Source organism: Haliotis rufescens, unplaced genomic scaffold (genome assembly GCF_023055435.1).
Source record: "Haliotis rufescens isolate VD_foot unplaced genomic scaffold, xgHalRufe1.0.p SCAF_115, whole genome shotgun sequence".
NCBI classification, from domain to species: domain Eukaryota; kingdom Metazoa; phylum Mollusca; class Gastropoda; order Lepetellida; family Haliotidae; genus Haliotis; species Haliotis rufescens.
The window spans coordinates 390,568-405,721 of record NW_025963797.1 but is presented as its reverse complement, the minus strand read 5'-3'; the positions used below and the strand labels follow the sequence as shown (position 1 = coordinate 405,721).

The following is a 15,154-nucleotide window of genomic DNA, read 5'->3' as shown; positions in this document are numbered from 1 at the left end:
GATTTGGTCTGATAATGGCTCTTAATTTGTTAGCTACAAACCACGGTAGACGTCTATAAGTGAAGTGCTGCCCACTACTGATGGAAACAAAACTCGCTCATCCACATGTGAGTGAGTGAGTGCGGCTTTTAGCAATATTCCAGCAATATCAGGGAAAGGGACACCATAAATGGGCTTCACACATTGTACCCATGTCGGGAATTGAGCCTGGGTCTTCGGTGTGTCAAGCGAAGGCTTAAACCACTAGGTTACCCGACCACCCCTCGTCCATATATAAGCCAGGTTACGTGGGCCAATGGTATGCATATCAAGGAGCGTGGTACTGGTTGTGGAGAAATGATATAACCAAGCATGACCAATGATATTGGTTCAATGTGTAACACCTATATAGGATGTGTCTGGGTTATTACTGGGGCGGTCGGGTAGCCTTGTGGTTAAAGCGTTCGCCCGTCACGCTGAACACCCGGGTTCGATTCCCGACATGGGTACAATGGGTGAAGCCCATTTCTGGTGTCCCCCGCCGTGATATTGCTGGAATATTGCTAAAAGCGACGTAATACCAAACTCACTCACTCACTCACTGGGTTATTATGCACACGGTGTAACACTCTCACTCCCGAACTAGTTTCAGTTTAAAACACAAGGAAGCAGTTTACAATATCATGTAGTGCATCATATATTGAATGTTGGAGTGTCAGTTTTTTATATTTTCAGGCGTTGAGAAATGTGCTCTTCCCTTATTTGAAACCTGACAGAAATACACATAAACCAATTAAGGCGTTTACTTTACGTCCGTCGGACACTTTCATATCGTTTGGACAATGGTTATTTCAATTAACAATGTGACATTTAGGGGCATGCATATAAGTAAAAATCCTTATCAAATTGAGAGTGTATTCATGATAGTGTCTCAATGATTTGGCAATACATGCCATGCATTAAAACGGCCGTCCAGTCAAGTCTATTAATTAACTTTCAGTAAGCTAAAGGGTGTTAAGGCGTTCTTTTTTCATGAAATAATTCTCGAAGACGTAGTCTGTTAGCATACACAAGTATTGAAGATACAACTGGTTTAATTTCACCACAGAACAGGAAGTGGTGACATGGAATTGTTTATTTTCCGTCAGGACGTTTCACAGCTGCTTCATGGCCTTTCATGTTGATGTTTTTCCAACATGAATGAATGAATAAATGACTTTCTTTATTTCCTCAAGGAGTTACATCCAAAGATATTCTCAGAGCAAATGCATTGTGCTAGTATTTATACAGATATGTGTATTATTAACACATAAAATACACATATACACATATATACACACACACATATATATATTTTCGTCATTAACTGTATACACAAGTGAGCACTATTACAATACAACAGATTTAATTGGGGTTAATCTAATACGTTTCACAGAATATTAATGATATGTTTTCCCATGTAAACTGATTCATAATTCCAGATTGTATGTTTACTGAGCCCCAAAATAGTGCGAACATATCATTCGCTTCCAAAAGTTCACTTTGAACATAACTTTCAAAATCCAGTTTGTCAAGAAGAATGAGAAGAAAAAAAAATCGTTCATTTATAAAATATTCGCAGTGTAGAAGTACATGTCTCTCATAATCATAGGCCTTTTATGTTGATGTTCTTCCAACCTGTAAATGTCTACCAAAGACTACAATATCAGACGTAATTACAGCTAACCCTATTGACAGTATTTAAATTCCCAATTCTTCTGCTCGGGCATATGAATGGTGAACTAGATTTCCTATTTTGTATAGGTAATGGTAAATGAGAGCAGAGATGTGTATTCATGCAGCTATAGAAGGCTCGTCCTTGCTTCTAACGCATGCAGATATTACCCTTGTATTGTCAGAGCGATGTTCGCTCTCGTTGAATCACTAGACATTTAAGACTTCTCGATCCTTGACTTTTAATCTAAAATAATATGATCCAATGCTATGTAGCACTAGTTTCATCCTGCGTTCGTTTGACAAATTTGGGTTTTATCTAAAATGCTAGAACAGAAATAGAACTTGCTGCACCTTAGTGTGTTGCCGTTGCGAATCTTGATGACTACATGTATATCGGCAACAGATACATCTTCATCCTCTGTTTCTATAACGTCATGATTTTAAACACACAACGTAGCACCTGCACGCCCACAAGTCATTGATGAGGTTCCCGGTTCAGCTGAGTCAGCATGTTCCAGACCACGTGATATGGTGGTATGCTGCACCGACCTCAGCCCCACATACCCGGAACGACTGTCACAGCCTGCTTGCCCCTCACCAGTGAGCGCATCATACATCTTTACTTCGTCAACAACATCATATTGAGGAGCATCACTGACCCCTGTTAGAGCATGCATGTCGTGGGTAGGCGTGACGTACAGCTGAAAGCTGAAAGGTGAAATGATTGGTTAGCTTACTCAGGTGATCTTAAAAGTAATTGCATGCAAGAATTCTTCACTGAAGATAAATCATGTTACGAGGAAACAATAGAGATATAAGTCTCCTGACGGAAAACGAGACTGAGATTATGATGTTTGTTTCCGATATGTTTCATGTGTTGTTTCTTTAACGCCATGCTCCGCAATATCCAACTATATGGCTAAATAGAGTCTGGATCAGACCATCCAGGCAATGATTAGCATCATAAGTATCTATGCAATTTGGCTACGATGACATGCATCAACCAAGTAACGAACCTACCACCCAATCCCGTAAGTTGCCTCTTACGACAAGCATAGTCGCCTTTTACGTCAAGTGTGGTTTGCTGGTGACCTATCAAGATCTTACATTGACTTGAATGAGAGATTAAAGTCACATGTGAGTTCAGTATTTCAGTCTTACAACATCATGTCTGTGTCACTCACTCACCTGTCGTTCCTCAAGCTTTGACAATAACTGCAGCACCAAGCAACGACAACCATCACAATGAAAACCGCAGATGCTGTAGCTAGCCCTGTAGATAGTGATATCGTCAGTTCCACGTTATCACCTAACAAAGAACAAAGTTAATTTGTAAATGCAGTAGCAGGGGCTTCTTGAACAACTTGACCCAACCAGGAAGATCGTTACAATGCAAGTGGCGGCTCCTGCCGACTGTCCGATATTACCACTGTACACGAATATGACCCCTGCAATCACACGCAATTCAAAGAACCCTCGGGGGGAATATACAATATAGACTTGGGGATAGTATTAGTATTGACATTGTTATATGTCAGCCACCTACCAGATTCACAGTCGGTCCCGAAGTAGGAGTCTACACATCCAGACACACAGGAGGAGCCCAGCTGACAATATCCTCCATCACAACCACCTGGACATGCTGTACAGTTACCTCCTGGACTGTCACATGGTATGTTGCACCTCCTGCCTTGATATCCTGGGATACATCCCTCGGTACAACGTCCACCACCGTCGTCTGACTGACTACACAGGTTATATTTACAATACCCGTCACAAACAGACAAACATTTCAGATCAAAATACCCAGTGTCACACACAGTGAGGCACTGACCCGTCGTGTTGGCACAGTCTGAACAGTGTTGGTTATCCTTACATTGACCAGCTGAAAGTTAAGATATAGGTATTTGGTAACATTTTCGAGAATAGGATTTAGTAGATACTGAGTATGATGTTTATTAAGACTACGGTAAGCAACTTACAAGGATGATTATTCCTATACCAAAATATATCGATGTCTTAGATAAATATGCAGAACTGACTTAACCTAGATAATTGAATCAAGACCAGCTACACCTTAGCACATCCGTGTTCATATCAATAGTTCAGTGAGTGCCGGTTAATGTGATCAGATAGTCAGGTTCACTGATTAGGTTGATGCATGCCGTCGTATCTCTGTTGCCTAGCTCGATGCCAATAATGACAATTACTGCATTGTCTGGTCCAGATTGGAATATTGCTTAGTGCTGCGTTAAACCACAAACAAATGGTTGTTCAGTAGTGAGTAGAAATGATTGCATACAATTGAGAAATTTGATGAATGTTTCAGGACTTAGTATATGCCTAAGTATATATACTTTATTCCCGAAAAAAGATCGTGCTTAAGACAGAAATAATTTATAAATTTCAAGTCGACGTTTATGCACATATACTCGTATCGTTATCAAGCGAGTGACACATCACAATGAAAAAACAAAACAAATGCATTTGGCATTCATAGGACTATCATTAACTGTGTGAGAACGCAAGGTCGGTGATTTGGTCCCAAGCAACGCCATACCAAAATATATCAAAATACGGTACATAGTCTTATCTGCCTGGCACTCGGCATTAAGGCGACCAAACATGTACTGGTCGTTTGGGAGTCAATATATTGTGTCTGAGAGGTTAATTGATGTTAAGGGGCGGTCGGGTAGCTTAGTGGTTAACGCGTTCGCTAGTCACGCCGAAGAACCGGGTTCGATTCCCGACATGGGTACAATGCGTGAAGCCCATTTCTGGTGTCCCCCGCATTGGGATTGCTGGAATATTGCAAAAAGCTGCGTGAAACCATAGCCACTCACTCACTCATTAATGTTAAACTGGAGCATGGTTATAGAACTGGAACACATCGGGACCAGTAAGTCAGCCACGCTCAAACATGCTGCTAAACAAGTGAAATAATGTTTCACCCCATCTCCTAAGAAAATCCAGTCTTCATAAATATTACAATATATGAATACCACTTACGTATACTAACGTATGCATACTATCAAATAAAAAGAGTAGATGAACACTATTATGAACACAAGGTTTTACCTTCAGTAGCAATTACCATGCATGCCATCCACAACAGCAGCAAGACGACCATCCCGTTGACCTGAACTGCTAAAGAAGACGTAAGTGACAAAACAAACATTGCCCATTAGTATACAGGGTGAAACATCACTTGTTGGATGCAAGGACTAAGAACATGGACGTGCAATGGGTGTACAGAAAGCAAGCGCTGCAGAGTTTGTCCAGCAGAGTGTTCTACATGTGTACACTCCCCTTTCTTGGAATATACAGAAGATGCACGTTGTGTAGGAGATCAATGCTGTATTATGTGCCTGGCATCAGTCAGAAGTAGCACACACACGCACACATACACGTACGCACGCACGCACGCACGCACGCACACACACACACACACACACACACACACACACACACACACACATCTGCATGCTCGTAGCATCAACGTTCAGTCACCTCTAGTGCGACATGAAAACCCCTTTACACCTCATATATAACCAAAGCATGTACTCACATCACAGTTCGCCTGATATACATATGTGTCCCGTTGGTAGACTATACAGACCAGCTGTATGTGATCAAATGATGTTCTGTGTCACACAGGCGTCAGGTGGCTGTTGATGGATGTGTTGCACATATAGCATCCTTGTTTCACAACCACAGAGATGCATGTCTCCTGTTGACGGCTTTATTTCCCCCTTCACAAAGAAGATACAAATTAACAATTTCACCAACAAATAAGGAAATATTACCCCGTGAATACATAAAACATAAGATTAATCATTACATTAATAACCTGTTTCATAATTACTGTTACACAACCTTTCAGTTCATTTTTTTTTGTTTATGTAAAAGATCATATGTCAGATAGACACAAAAAGGTGCAAGGTTGTGACAGAGTTTTCAAATTAAACGTTGGAACAGGTCATACCATCTTTCAACTTCATCCCGCTGGTCCCCGACCTGAAACCCCTAAACCAGGTCCACCAGTGAGTGGATCAGCGTCTGTTTCATACTGGCTTAATCAGTATTTCAGTAATAGAAAAATCATTTCCATAACCACAGACAGCTCTCATAAATGCAGTGTACCTTGTACGATTGATTCTATCTCATAAACATGTGTCCCCGATTCTCGCTCCAGGTTTGTCAGCGTTCCACTGAAGTAAACGTCTAAGACACGCCCACATAGCCTTTCACGCATGTCAAGTTGACGACCCATGACGTTACTGAAATACCGTTTATTATTGCCTGAAGCTAAAACACCCTAACTCACTGGTGTTAAAGGTGTTAGAGACAGAGGTGAAGCGGGTTTTAGACGTCTACGACCCCAGTGCAACCCTGACAAACTGAAAAAAATAATCCTTGAGGAACATGTGGGATTGGAAGAAACAAAAATAGGTTCATGGTATGACCCGGGGAGGCAAAGGGATATGGCACTCCCGAGAGCTACAAATCTGCATTGAATTTTATGCCATATAATACAGGGCTACCCTTAACTTCTCCTTACAGTGAGTGAGTGAGTGAGTGAGTCAGTATGGTTTTACGCCGCTTTTAGCAATATTCTAGCAATACCACGATTGGGACACCAGAAATGGGCTTCACACATTATACCCATGTCGGGCATCGAACCCGGGTCTTCGGCGTGACGAGCGAACGCGTTTAACCACTAGGACACCCGACCGCCCCATTTCTCCCTACAACTGAGCATATCAACTTGACTGTAGATGTGAAAGGTACACCACATGTACAGGAGGAAGTTGTTAGACTCTGCGGAACTAAGGATTTGACGATACTGGTAGAAGTAAACCAATATTTATGTCATCGAATGATTTGAATACATTGAACCATGGGTTTATACGCTGTACAACTATACTTCCTGGAATAGTTGTGTGTTTTTCTTGATACGTTTTACCCGCTCTACCGCTGATCACCAAGGCAGTAATCCTGACGAGATGTGCGTATGAAGTAAACATGTATCAAACACCCAACCCCAATGCGCCCCCACTATGCAATGATTCCTGATAAGACGTGATCTCCAAATAAGCTGTTCTCGTTGTGAGACGTGACTTAGGGGATCGGTTGTTTATCACACAATAAATTCAACATCATGACGTGATTACCCAATAAGCTGTGCTCGTTGTGAGACGTTACTAAGGGGATCGGTTGTTTATCACACAATTAATTCAACGTCCTGCTCAATCTGAATGATGTTTGTCCAATGAAGGATCAGTTCAACAACGCCATTAGCAGGAGCATAACGCTCTGCCGACAAAAAGGATAAACTTACTTAATACAAGAAGTGTTGCTCCCGGCTGCTCCTCAGAAGATATGATAGAGAAAGTGTGCAATGTCATATTTTGTAATTTGTATTTAGTGAGTTGAAGGGAAAAGCTTATAGCATGGCTTCTTCCCTGTTCTGACTGCTGTAAGTATAGCATCGCCTCAAGCCACACGTGTCAGTAAACTGTAGTGATGATTGTTCTGACTGCCGTAAGTATAGGATCGCCTCAAGCCACATGTGTCAGTAAACTGTAGTGATGATTGTTCTGACTGCCGTAAGTATAGGATCGCCTCAAGCCACATGTGTCAGTATACTGTAGTTATGATTGTTCTGACTGCCGTAAGTATAGGATCGCCTCAAGCCACACGTGTCAGTAAACTGTAGTGATGATTGTTCTGACTGCCGTAAGTATAGGATCGCCTCAAGCCGCATGTGTCATGGTACTGTAGTGATGATTGTTCTGTCTGCTGTAAGTATAGCATCGCCCCAAGCTTCAAATCTGGACTCGATATAAACATTTATGACAGTTTAACGCTGCAGGTACTCCATATAGCAGCTACCCTGGTATTGACCTGTCACGCTATTTACTCAAATCACGAGCAAGGATCAAGGTATCAAGGTACAATCAGCAATCAGTCACAGAGCATGACCATCCGATCTGCAGGTAATATGTCCCTATGGCATCCATGATGTGATTGTAATCTATTCTAAATACAAAATGGCATATTGAACACTACCTTTCAGTTAAGATATGTATTTTATAAAAATTGGTCTCAATCAACACGTCCACTGTTGAAGTACTTAATCAAAATTTATAACAAAAGGGCAACGAAAATGCTGGATATTCATGCATTTTGATATTTACAAATATTACAATACTTACAAACATCATACCATATTTTTCTATATGTAGTCTCATCAAACTTAAGTGAGAGCTGGATGTATTGGCTCGTTCACGACAGTTGACCACAGATATATCAAGCCACAGTTTAACACGGTCATCTCACTGAAGCACGGTCACCTAACTCGGAGCCCTGTCTCAATGCCGATGACAAGGCAGGGACACGACATGAACCATGTGTAAACGTATCTTGACACGTATGACACGATGGACACGTATGACACGTATGACACGTATGGCACGAATGACACGTATGACACGTATGGCACGCATGACACGAATGACACGTATGACACTTATAACACGTATGGCACGAATGACACGTATGAGACGTATGACACGTAAGACGCATATGTCACGTTTGACACGTATGACACGTAAGACACGTATGACACGTGTGATACGTAAGACACGTATGGCACGTGTGACACGTATGACACGTAAGGCACGTATGACACGTATAACACGTATGACACGTATGACACGTATGACACGTATGGCACGTAAGACACGTATGACACGTATAACACGTATGACACGTAAGGCACGTATGACACGTATGACACGTATGACACGTGTGACACGTAAGGCACGTATGACACGTATAACACGTATGACACGTATAACACATATGATACGTATGACACGTGTGACACGTGTGACACGTATGGCATGAATGACACGGCCTGGGGACTGACCACCAACCTTCTGCTCTCCGGACAGATGCTCAATCAATTTGACCTCATAGGTGGCAGATCAAACTAAGAACTACGCAATGAACAAACAGTTTACAAACGATATTTAAGAAATACTTGATTTCTAAGCATGGGATATTTTGGAATAGATATTGCCGATAACACCAGCACGATCCCGTTTGCCTCCATCTGCAACGTCATACACATCATCCTCCACACCACCAGCTTCACCTGCACCTCCACAGCTCCCATCAGGTGACTCACGATCCATGGCCATATCTTTCAGTGGGATGTCAGTATACCATTCTAGTTCATAGACAGGGGCATCGCCCACCTCGGCATCAGAGTCGCGCACAACGTCCTCTGACTGTGGGATGTCAGTATACCATTCTAGTTCATAGACAGGGGCATCGCCCATCTCGGCAACAGAGTCGCGCACAACATGCTCTTCCTGGGTGACACTGTGAAATAAAACATAAAATTGATGTCATAACTTATGGATCCACATTTAAGCAAATAAACCGTGCAACAATATTTGCAACAATATTTGCAACAATATTTGCAACAATATTTGCAACAATATTTGCAACAGTATTTGCAACAATATTTGCAACAATATTTGCAACAGTATTTGCAACACTATTTGCAACACTATTTGCAACAATATTTGCAACAATATTTGCTACAATATTTGCAACAATATTCAAGGTTTTACAAACATTATTGTTGAATACTCGTTTCTCAGAGTGTACAGCTACACAACGACATATCACTTCAATTATCACTAAAAGGAACCCTCCAATCAACGTGCACTAAACATTTCAGGATTGAAACAAGCTTCCTTATCACAATGCACTGCTCTGATTGTTGTGTACTATTACAACTGGGGTCGCCTTGTAGCTTAATTACTTCCGTCCTCCTGGCTTTGTGGATAACAATGTAATTGTTCGAATTATTCTATTAATTTCAATATAGAGCTATGTCCAACTAACTCTTGTTGAGTTAATTTCATTTATTTACTAACAGAACAGTTTGGTACGTCAGAGCTACAGTTTATTTATTATAATAAAATGGCGATAATGTGTTGCACGGTAGAGGATGCCTAACAATTCGCATGCAACTTCATCCAGTCATTCAAATATTTCATCACGTGTCCCCTTTATCAAATGTATATATTAGCGTTACTACTGAAGGCTTAACATAACCAGTAATATGCCCCTACTATTTTGTGTAGTTTTACAAAATTACTTTATTTTATAGAACAGTTCGATGATGACAACAACAATCGCCAAGGCGTACATTTGACTGCTATGTTTCAGCTGCCTCAATCACAGCAGCCTGTACTACTAGAACATGGGCCTTGGAACCATTCGGCTCAGATATGACCAACATCTCACGACGTGGGGGCATGATGAGACAGTCATCCACGTCACACTGACTGACTACCTCATTGATCTCCATCAGCTCTTGCGTCCATAATGGTATGAGGTCAAATTGTGACCCCAAATCTGGGAATATTATGTCTCCCTCACTCACCTGATTCGCCTCAAGTGTTTACTACACTTGCAGCACACTGCCAGGAAGATCAACACGATGAAACTGACAGCTGTTGTGGCCAGTCCTACAGCTAGTCCCACTGTACCACCTGACACATGATAACGGTAACGTAGAGGGATAACGTAGTTCATATCATCAACATACATCTAGAGACAGCTGCACATACAGAGTTATTAACGTGTATATTGTATTAAACAACATAAGTGCCTGTGACACCAATATTTTAGTGTATTTTGGTTTTCACTATTGTAGTACATGTATGGAATCAAGTCACAAAAACGCAACTGCTACAGAAAAGCATGCATTCCATGCAAAATTTGACTTTTATGCAAGCTCCGTGTATTTCACTACTCAAGAATGGATATTAAAACACGTGCGTTAACGGGATTCCAGATGCATTGTTTACCATGGAGCTGACAACAACCACTTACGCAATTATTCAACATTACGAAATGCCACGCCTATCCGAAAATTAGCGTCTGCGAGCCATTGGTATGCTTGAAGCAGGATCGCAGGCCATGCGTAATCAATAATCAACAAGACAACTGGATTCGAACAACACACCTACGAAATCGATTCCAGCCAGCACGATGAGTGCAAGGAGCATCCCTGGCCTTCGACAAATATTTCTACAAACCGTATACGTCGCTGCCTCAGATGTGCAGTGGATGTCGCTAGAATGTTCGCTAGACGTCCCATTGTGACAGGAAACCACCGTCAAGCATGTCTACAGTGGTGCAGACAGCGTCTACGCTGGACGGCCATACAGTGGGGACAAGTTCTATTCACTGACGAGTCTCGTTTTCACCTCAGCCACAGCGATGGATGGATTCGAGTGTACCGACGTCGAGGTGAACGTTACGTTAATCATTGTGTCATGGAAGAAGATCGGTTCGGGGGCGGCAGTGTTATGGTATTGGGTGGGGTTACAGCAAGACAAGAGGACCCGTTTGTTAGTGGTTGAGGGAAATATCAATGGACAGGACTACTGTCGCGACATCATCGGCCCTGTTGTTCTACCGTTTTTGCGTCGTCATTGCCCAGGCATTACCTTTCAATATGACAACGCCCGGCCTCATATTGCTCGCTTGACTTGTTCAGGATTCAACAAAACAACGTAAATGCCATCCCCTGGCCGGCTCGCTCCCCTGATCTCTCACCAATCGAGCACATGTGGGATGAGATGGATCGGCGCCTTCGATGTCAACCACGTGCTCTACAGACACTCCAGGAACGTCGAAACATGCTCCAGCAGATATGGGCAGATATCTCACAAGACATTTGTGCGTCGCCTGGTGCAGTCGATGAGACGAAGATGTGTTGCTTGCATCGCAACCAGAGGTGGACACACACGCTATTGGTTTGTAAATTGACATTTTGCCATGTTCATGTTTTTTTTTATGAAATCACGCTTTTTCTGAAGTCAATATGGCAAATTGAACCATTTGAACACTTACAGAAGTCTTTTATCTGTTGCAAACCGAAATTGTTTCAGATTTGGTAAAAAAAACATAACTTTGCATTAAATCTTATTCAATGTCACAGGAACTTTTGTTGTACTGATATTAATGACGGTATGTGATTTGTCTGTATGTGACAAAGGTGGCGTGCTTGCGTGCGTGCGTCAGGGTAGGTGCGGGGAGTCCCATTATTACGCCCGCTAATGGATCAGTGAGGTCTCAGAAGTCATTTGCAGCTCCCTCGGGTGTATACACTATTGACTTGAAGAGAGTAATAATACTGACCTGGTCAATACCTACCCGATTCACAATCTGTCCCGAAGTAGGAGTCTACACATCCAGATACACAGAAGGAGCCCAGCTGACAATATCCTCCATTACAACCACCTGGACATGCTGTACAGTTACCTCCTGGACTGTCACATGGTATGTTGCATCTCCTGCCTTGATATCCTGGGACACATCCCTCGGTACAACGTCCACCACCGTCGTCTGACTGACTACACAGGTTATATTTACAATATCCGTCACAAACTGACAAACATTTCAGATCAAAATACCCAGAGTCACACACAGTGCGGCAATGTCCTGTCGTGTTGTCACAGTCTGAACAGTGTTGGTTATCCATACAGGGGCCAGCTGAAAGTAAAGATGCAGGTATTAATTAATGTATTTTTGAACATGATGTTATGGATAATAAGCATGATGATTAACAGGATGAAAACATGCCTAACTGCAGTAAGTAGATTATGCGACTGATTATTCATTAGCGATACTATTCTGCTGACTTTGATTTTGAGAAAAAAATATAATAAATATGGAAATGTAATTATTATTTACAAATGGCTATATATTTGAAGTAATACTATTCTTTACAACCAACATGTTAATATTGATAGTTTAGTGAGTGTAAACTAGTGAATGAAAACTTAGATATCAAATTATATATCATGAAGTAGCGAACAATGTTGAGACAGGAATTAAAGATTAATATTATAAAAGAGAGGGATTGTAGAAGATTTGAGATTACCATTGTGATGCCCTTCAGCTGTTACGCTCATTGCGCAGAAACCTTGTAATAACAGGCTTAGAAACACCAACAGTAACCTGATGGTTTGCTGCACAATATCTTCTCTACTTCATGACAATGTCTGAAACTATGTTGACGAGTTGGGATGTATAAATAAACAGCATTCATGCCATTTAGGACGAATTGACGTTTTCTGATTTAAATCTCTATTGCATTTCATGGGTACGATTTCGCAGCAAACGGAGTATAGTAACTTTATTAGGTAGGTGATATGTTAGGTTGAAATAATATTTGACATTCACAAAAACGTCAGCTGAAGGTCGTTCATGCAATTGCCTAACCGCGTCATACCAAAATACATAAAGGGGGCACATGTTGTTACATTCCTCTCGGCCTTAAGTCGATAAAACAAGGACTGGTCAGCTTGTATTCGGTATGCAGTGTCGGAGTGGGGTATCAATGTGATATTGTGGCATGGTATCTCAGCGAACTAGGATTACAAAACGAAGTCTGGGCTAGTGCATACACAAGTATACACGTTGCTATTTAAATGAAATTGTCTTGAACACGACGATAAACACAATTAAACCTCATCACGTTAGACAAGCCTGTCTTCAATAATATAATATACTGATGTAAGGGTAGTACCAATAATAAAGACTGGATTTGCAAATACAATGTTTTACCTTCAGCAGCAATGACCAAGCATGTCATCCACATCAGCAGCGAGGCGACCATTATGATGACTGAATCTGATGTGAAAGAACAATGATGTGATCAAGAACACATCAATTTACATACATAACAAAACAACACGTGTTTGATGCCGAAACGTAAACGCTAAATGGGTATGCAGACATCAAAGAGTTGCAGAGTTAGGCCAGAAGAGGGTGGCACTTTGTGTACTCACTAGTCTGAGAATATACGTAGGGTGGCCACTGCAAGGAGCCGAGTGCCTTATTAATACTCATCAGTATCACATTGTTTAGTAACACTAGTTGTTGAAAGATGGTACCTGATGTTTCCAATGGCATAAAGGGGATAACACAAGGTCTGCATTAAACCTCATTTAACAATACATACAACACAGACATACTTACAGTACAACATATAAGTACAGCACAGCATATACTTACAGTACAGCATATACTCACAGTACAACATATACTTACAGTACAACATATACTACCAGTACCAGCATATACTTACAGTACTGGCATAGACTTACAGTACAACATATACTTACATCACAGCATATACTAACAACACAGCATATACTTACAGCCCAGCCTATACTTACAGCACATCATATACTTACAGCCCAAACTTCTATACGGACAGTCCCTGTTGATACAACATGCAGGCCCGCTGAGTGAGACACAATAGTCATGTGTATCACATGTGTCTGAGGGGGCTGGTGACTAATGTGCTACACAGGAAACACAATTTCTGCTCCAACACATAGATCAATGGCTCCTGTTGGTGTTACTGTCCTCCTTATCAGGAAGATGAAAATCAACACTGGCACGTGCAGGAAAAGGAAATAATTCCATGCAAATGTTGGATTCTAGACTCTGGTCACAGACATACAATCGTCAACAATCACCAGGAAGTTGAGAATATAACAGGATGGGCATTGATCATGTCATATTGCGTTGAGTCTAGTGGGATACAATAGCCCAATTATCGTCCGTTCCACACTCGTACCAGAGGGTCTGGCGATCTATGTTCTGTTACACAACTAGTACATTTCTTTCCTTATCACATTTTACATCCTATTGAAAGTAATACTTACCTCCTAGCCAGGCGGCGGATATACACCACTGTCACGTGAAGATCAGGACATATTTCCATGCATTTGTGTCTAAACACTTTATTATGAACATGATGTATATTATATTAATGGTCTGTTTCACAATCATTTACCACACACAAAATATTCAGGAAGATAATATATTGTTTTGCTTGTAATATTTCATGTTGTTTCTTTGTTAAGATTCCTTCCCTTTACCACCATGAACATTTCTAATTTAACTCGTCAATCGAGACTAATCATTTTGCAAAGAGCAGTTTTATTGTTACTAGACAGACTTCCTTTGTTTCCGACAATGGTCTCGTGGGTAAGAGAATATGTTTCGTGAAGTTGATTTTGTATATACTGATATGAAAATGTATGATACAGAATTTTAGTGACATCACATTTTTGGTACACACCTCCTCATCTCTACACCCGCACGTCCCCCATCTCTATACCTGCACCTCCCCATCTCTACACCCGCATCCCCCCACACCTCATCTCCACACCCGCACCCCCTCATCTCTACACCCACACGTCCCCATCTCTATACATGCACCTCCCCCTCTCCACACCAGCCCTTCCAATCTCTACACCCGCATCCACCCACACCTCCTCATCTCCACACCCGCACCGCCCAATCTCTACACCCGCTGCTCCCCATCTCGAAATTAACAAGATTGTGG

The 15,154-nt window shown here is 41.5% G+C and overlaps 2 protein-coding genes across 5 annotated transcripts; both read right to left on the bottom strand.

Moving 5' to 3' along the window:
• Positions 1–1,246: 1,246 nt before the first annotated feature.
• LOC124125856 (scavenger receptor class F member 1-like) lies at positions 1,247–7,756 on the bottom strand. Its single transcript, XM_048393134.1, has 6 exons — positions 7,037–7,756; positions 5,264–5,447; positions 4,774–4,839; positions 3,242–3,580; positions 2,884–3,004; positions 1,247–2,403 (listed from the first exon to the last, which is right to left on the bottom strand). Exons 3-6 carry the CDS (start codon positions 4,823–4,825, stop codon positions 2,136–2,138), a joined length of 780 nt encoding a protein of 259 aa, XP_048249091.1. The 5' UTR covers positions 4,826–4,839; positions 5,264–5,447; positions 7,037–7,756; the 3' UTR covers positions 1,247–2,135.
• Positions 7,757–7,868: 112 nt separating this feature from the next.
• LOC124127960 lies at positions 7,869–14,301 on the bottom strand. Of its 4 annotated transcripts, none has more exons than XR_007220047.1 (5): positions 13,992–14,301; positions 13,360–13,425; positions 11,929–12,282; positions 10,163–10,271; positions 7,869–9,087 (listed from the first exon to the last, which is right to left on the bottom strand). XR_007220047.1 is itself a non-coding variant. In XM_048393130.1 (5 exons), exons 2-5 carry the CDS (start codon positions 13,409–13,411, stop codon positions 8,751–8,753), a joined length of 837 nt encoding a protein of 278 aa, XP_048249087.1. In that variant the 5' UTR covers positions 13,412–13,425; positions 13,992–14,295; the 3' UTR covers positions 7,869–8,750. The 4 variants fall into 4 exon arrangements, 3 of the variants coding, with proteins under 3 accessions (XP_048249087.1, XP_048249088.1, XP_048249089.1); XM_048393130.1 differs by having other exon boundaries at positions 11,944–12,282; positions 13,992–14,295; XM_048393131.1 differs by lacking the exon at positions 13,992–14,301 and having other exon boundaries at positions 11,944–12,282; positions 13,360–13,819.
• Between the last annotated feature and the right edge of the window lie 853 nt (positions 14,302–15,154).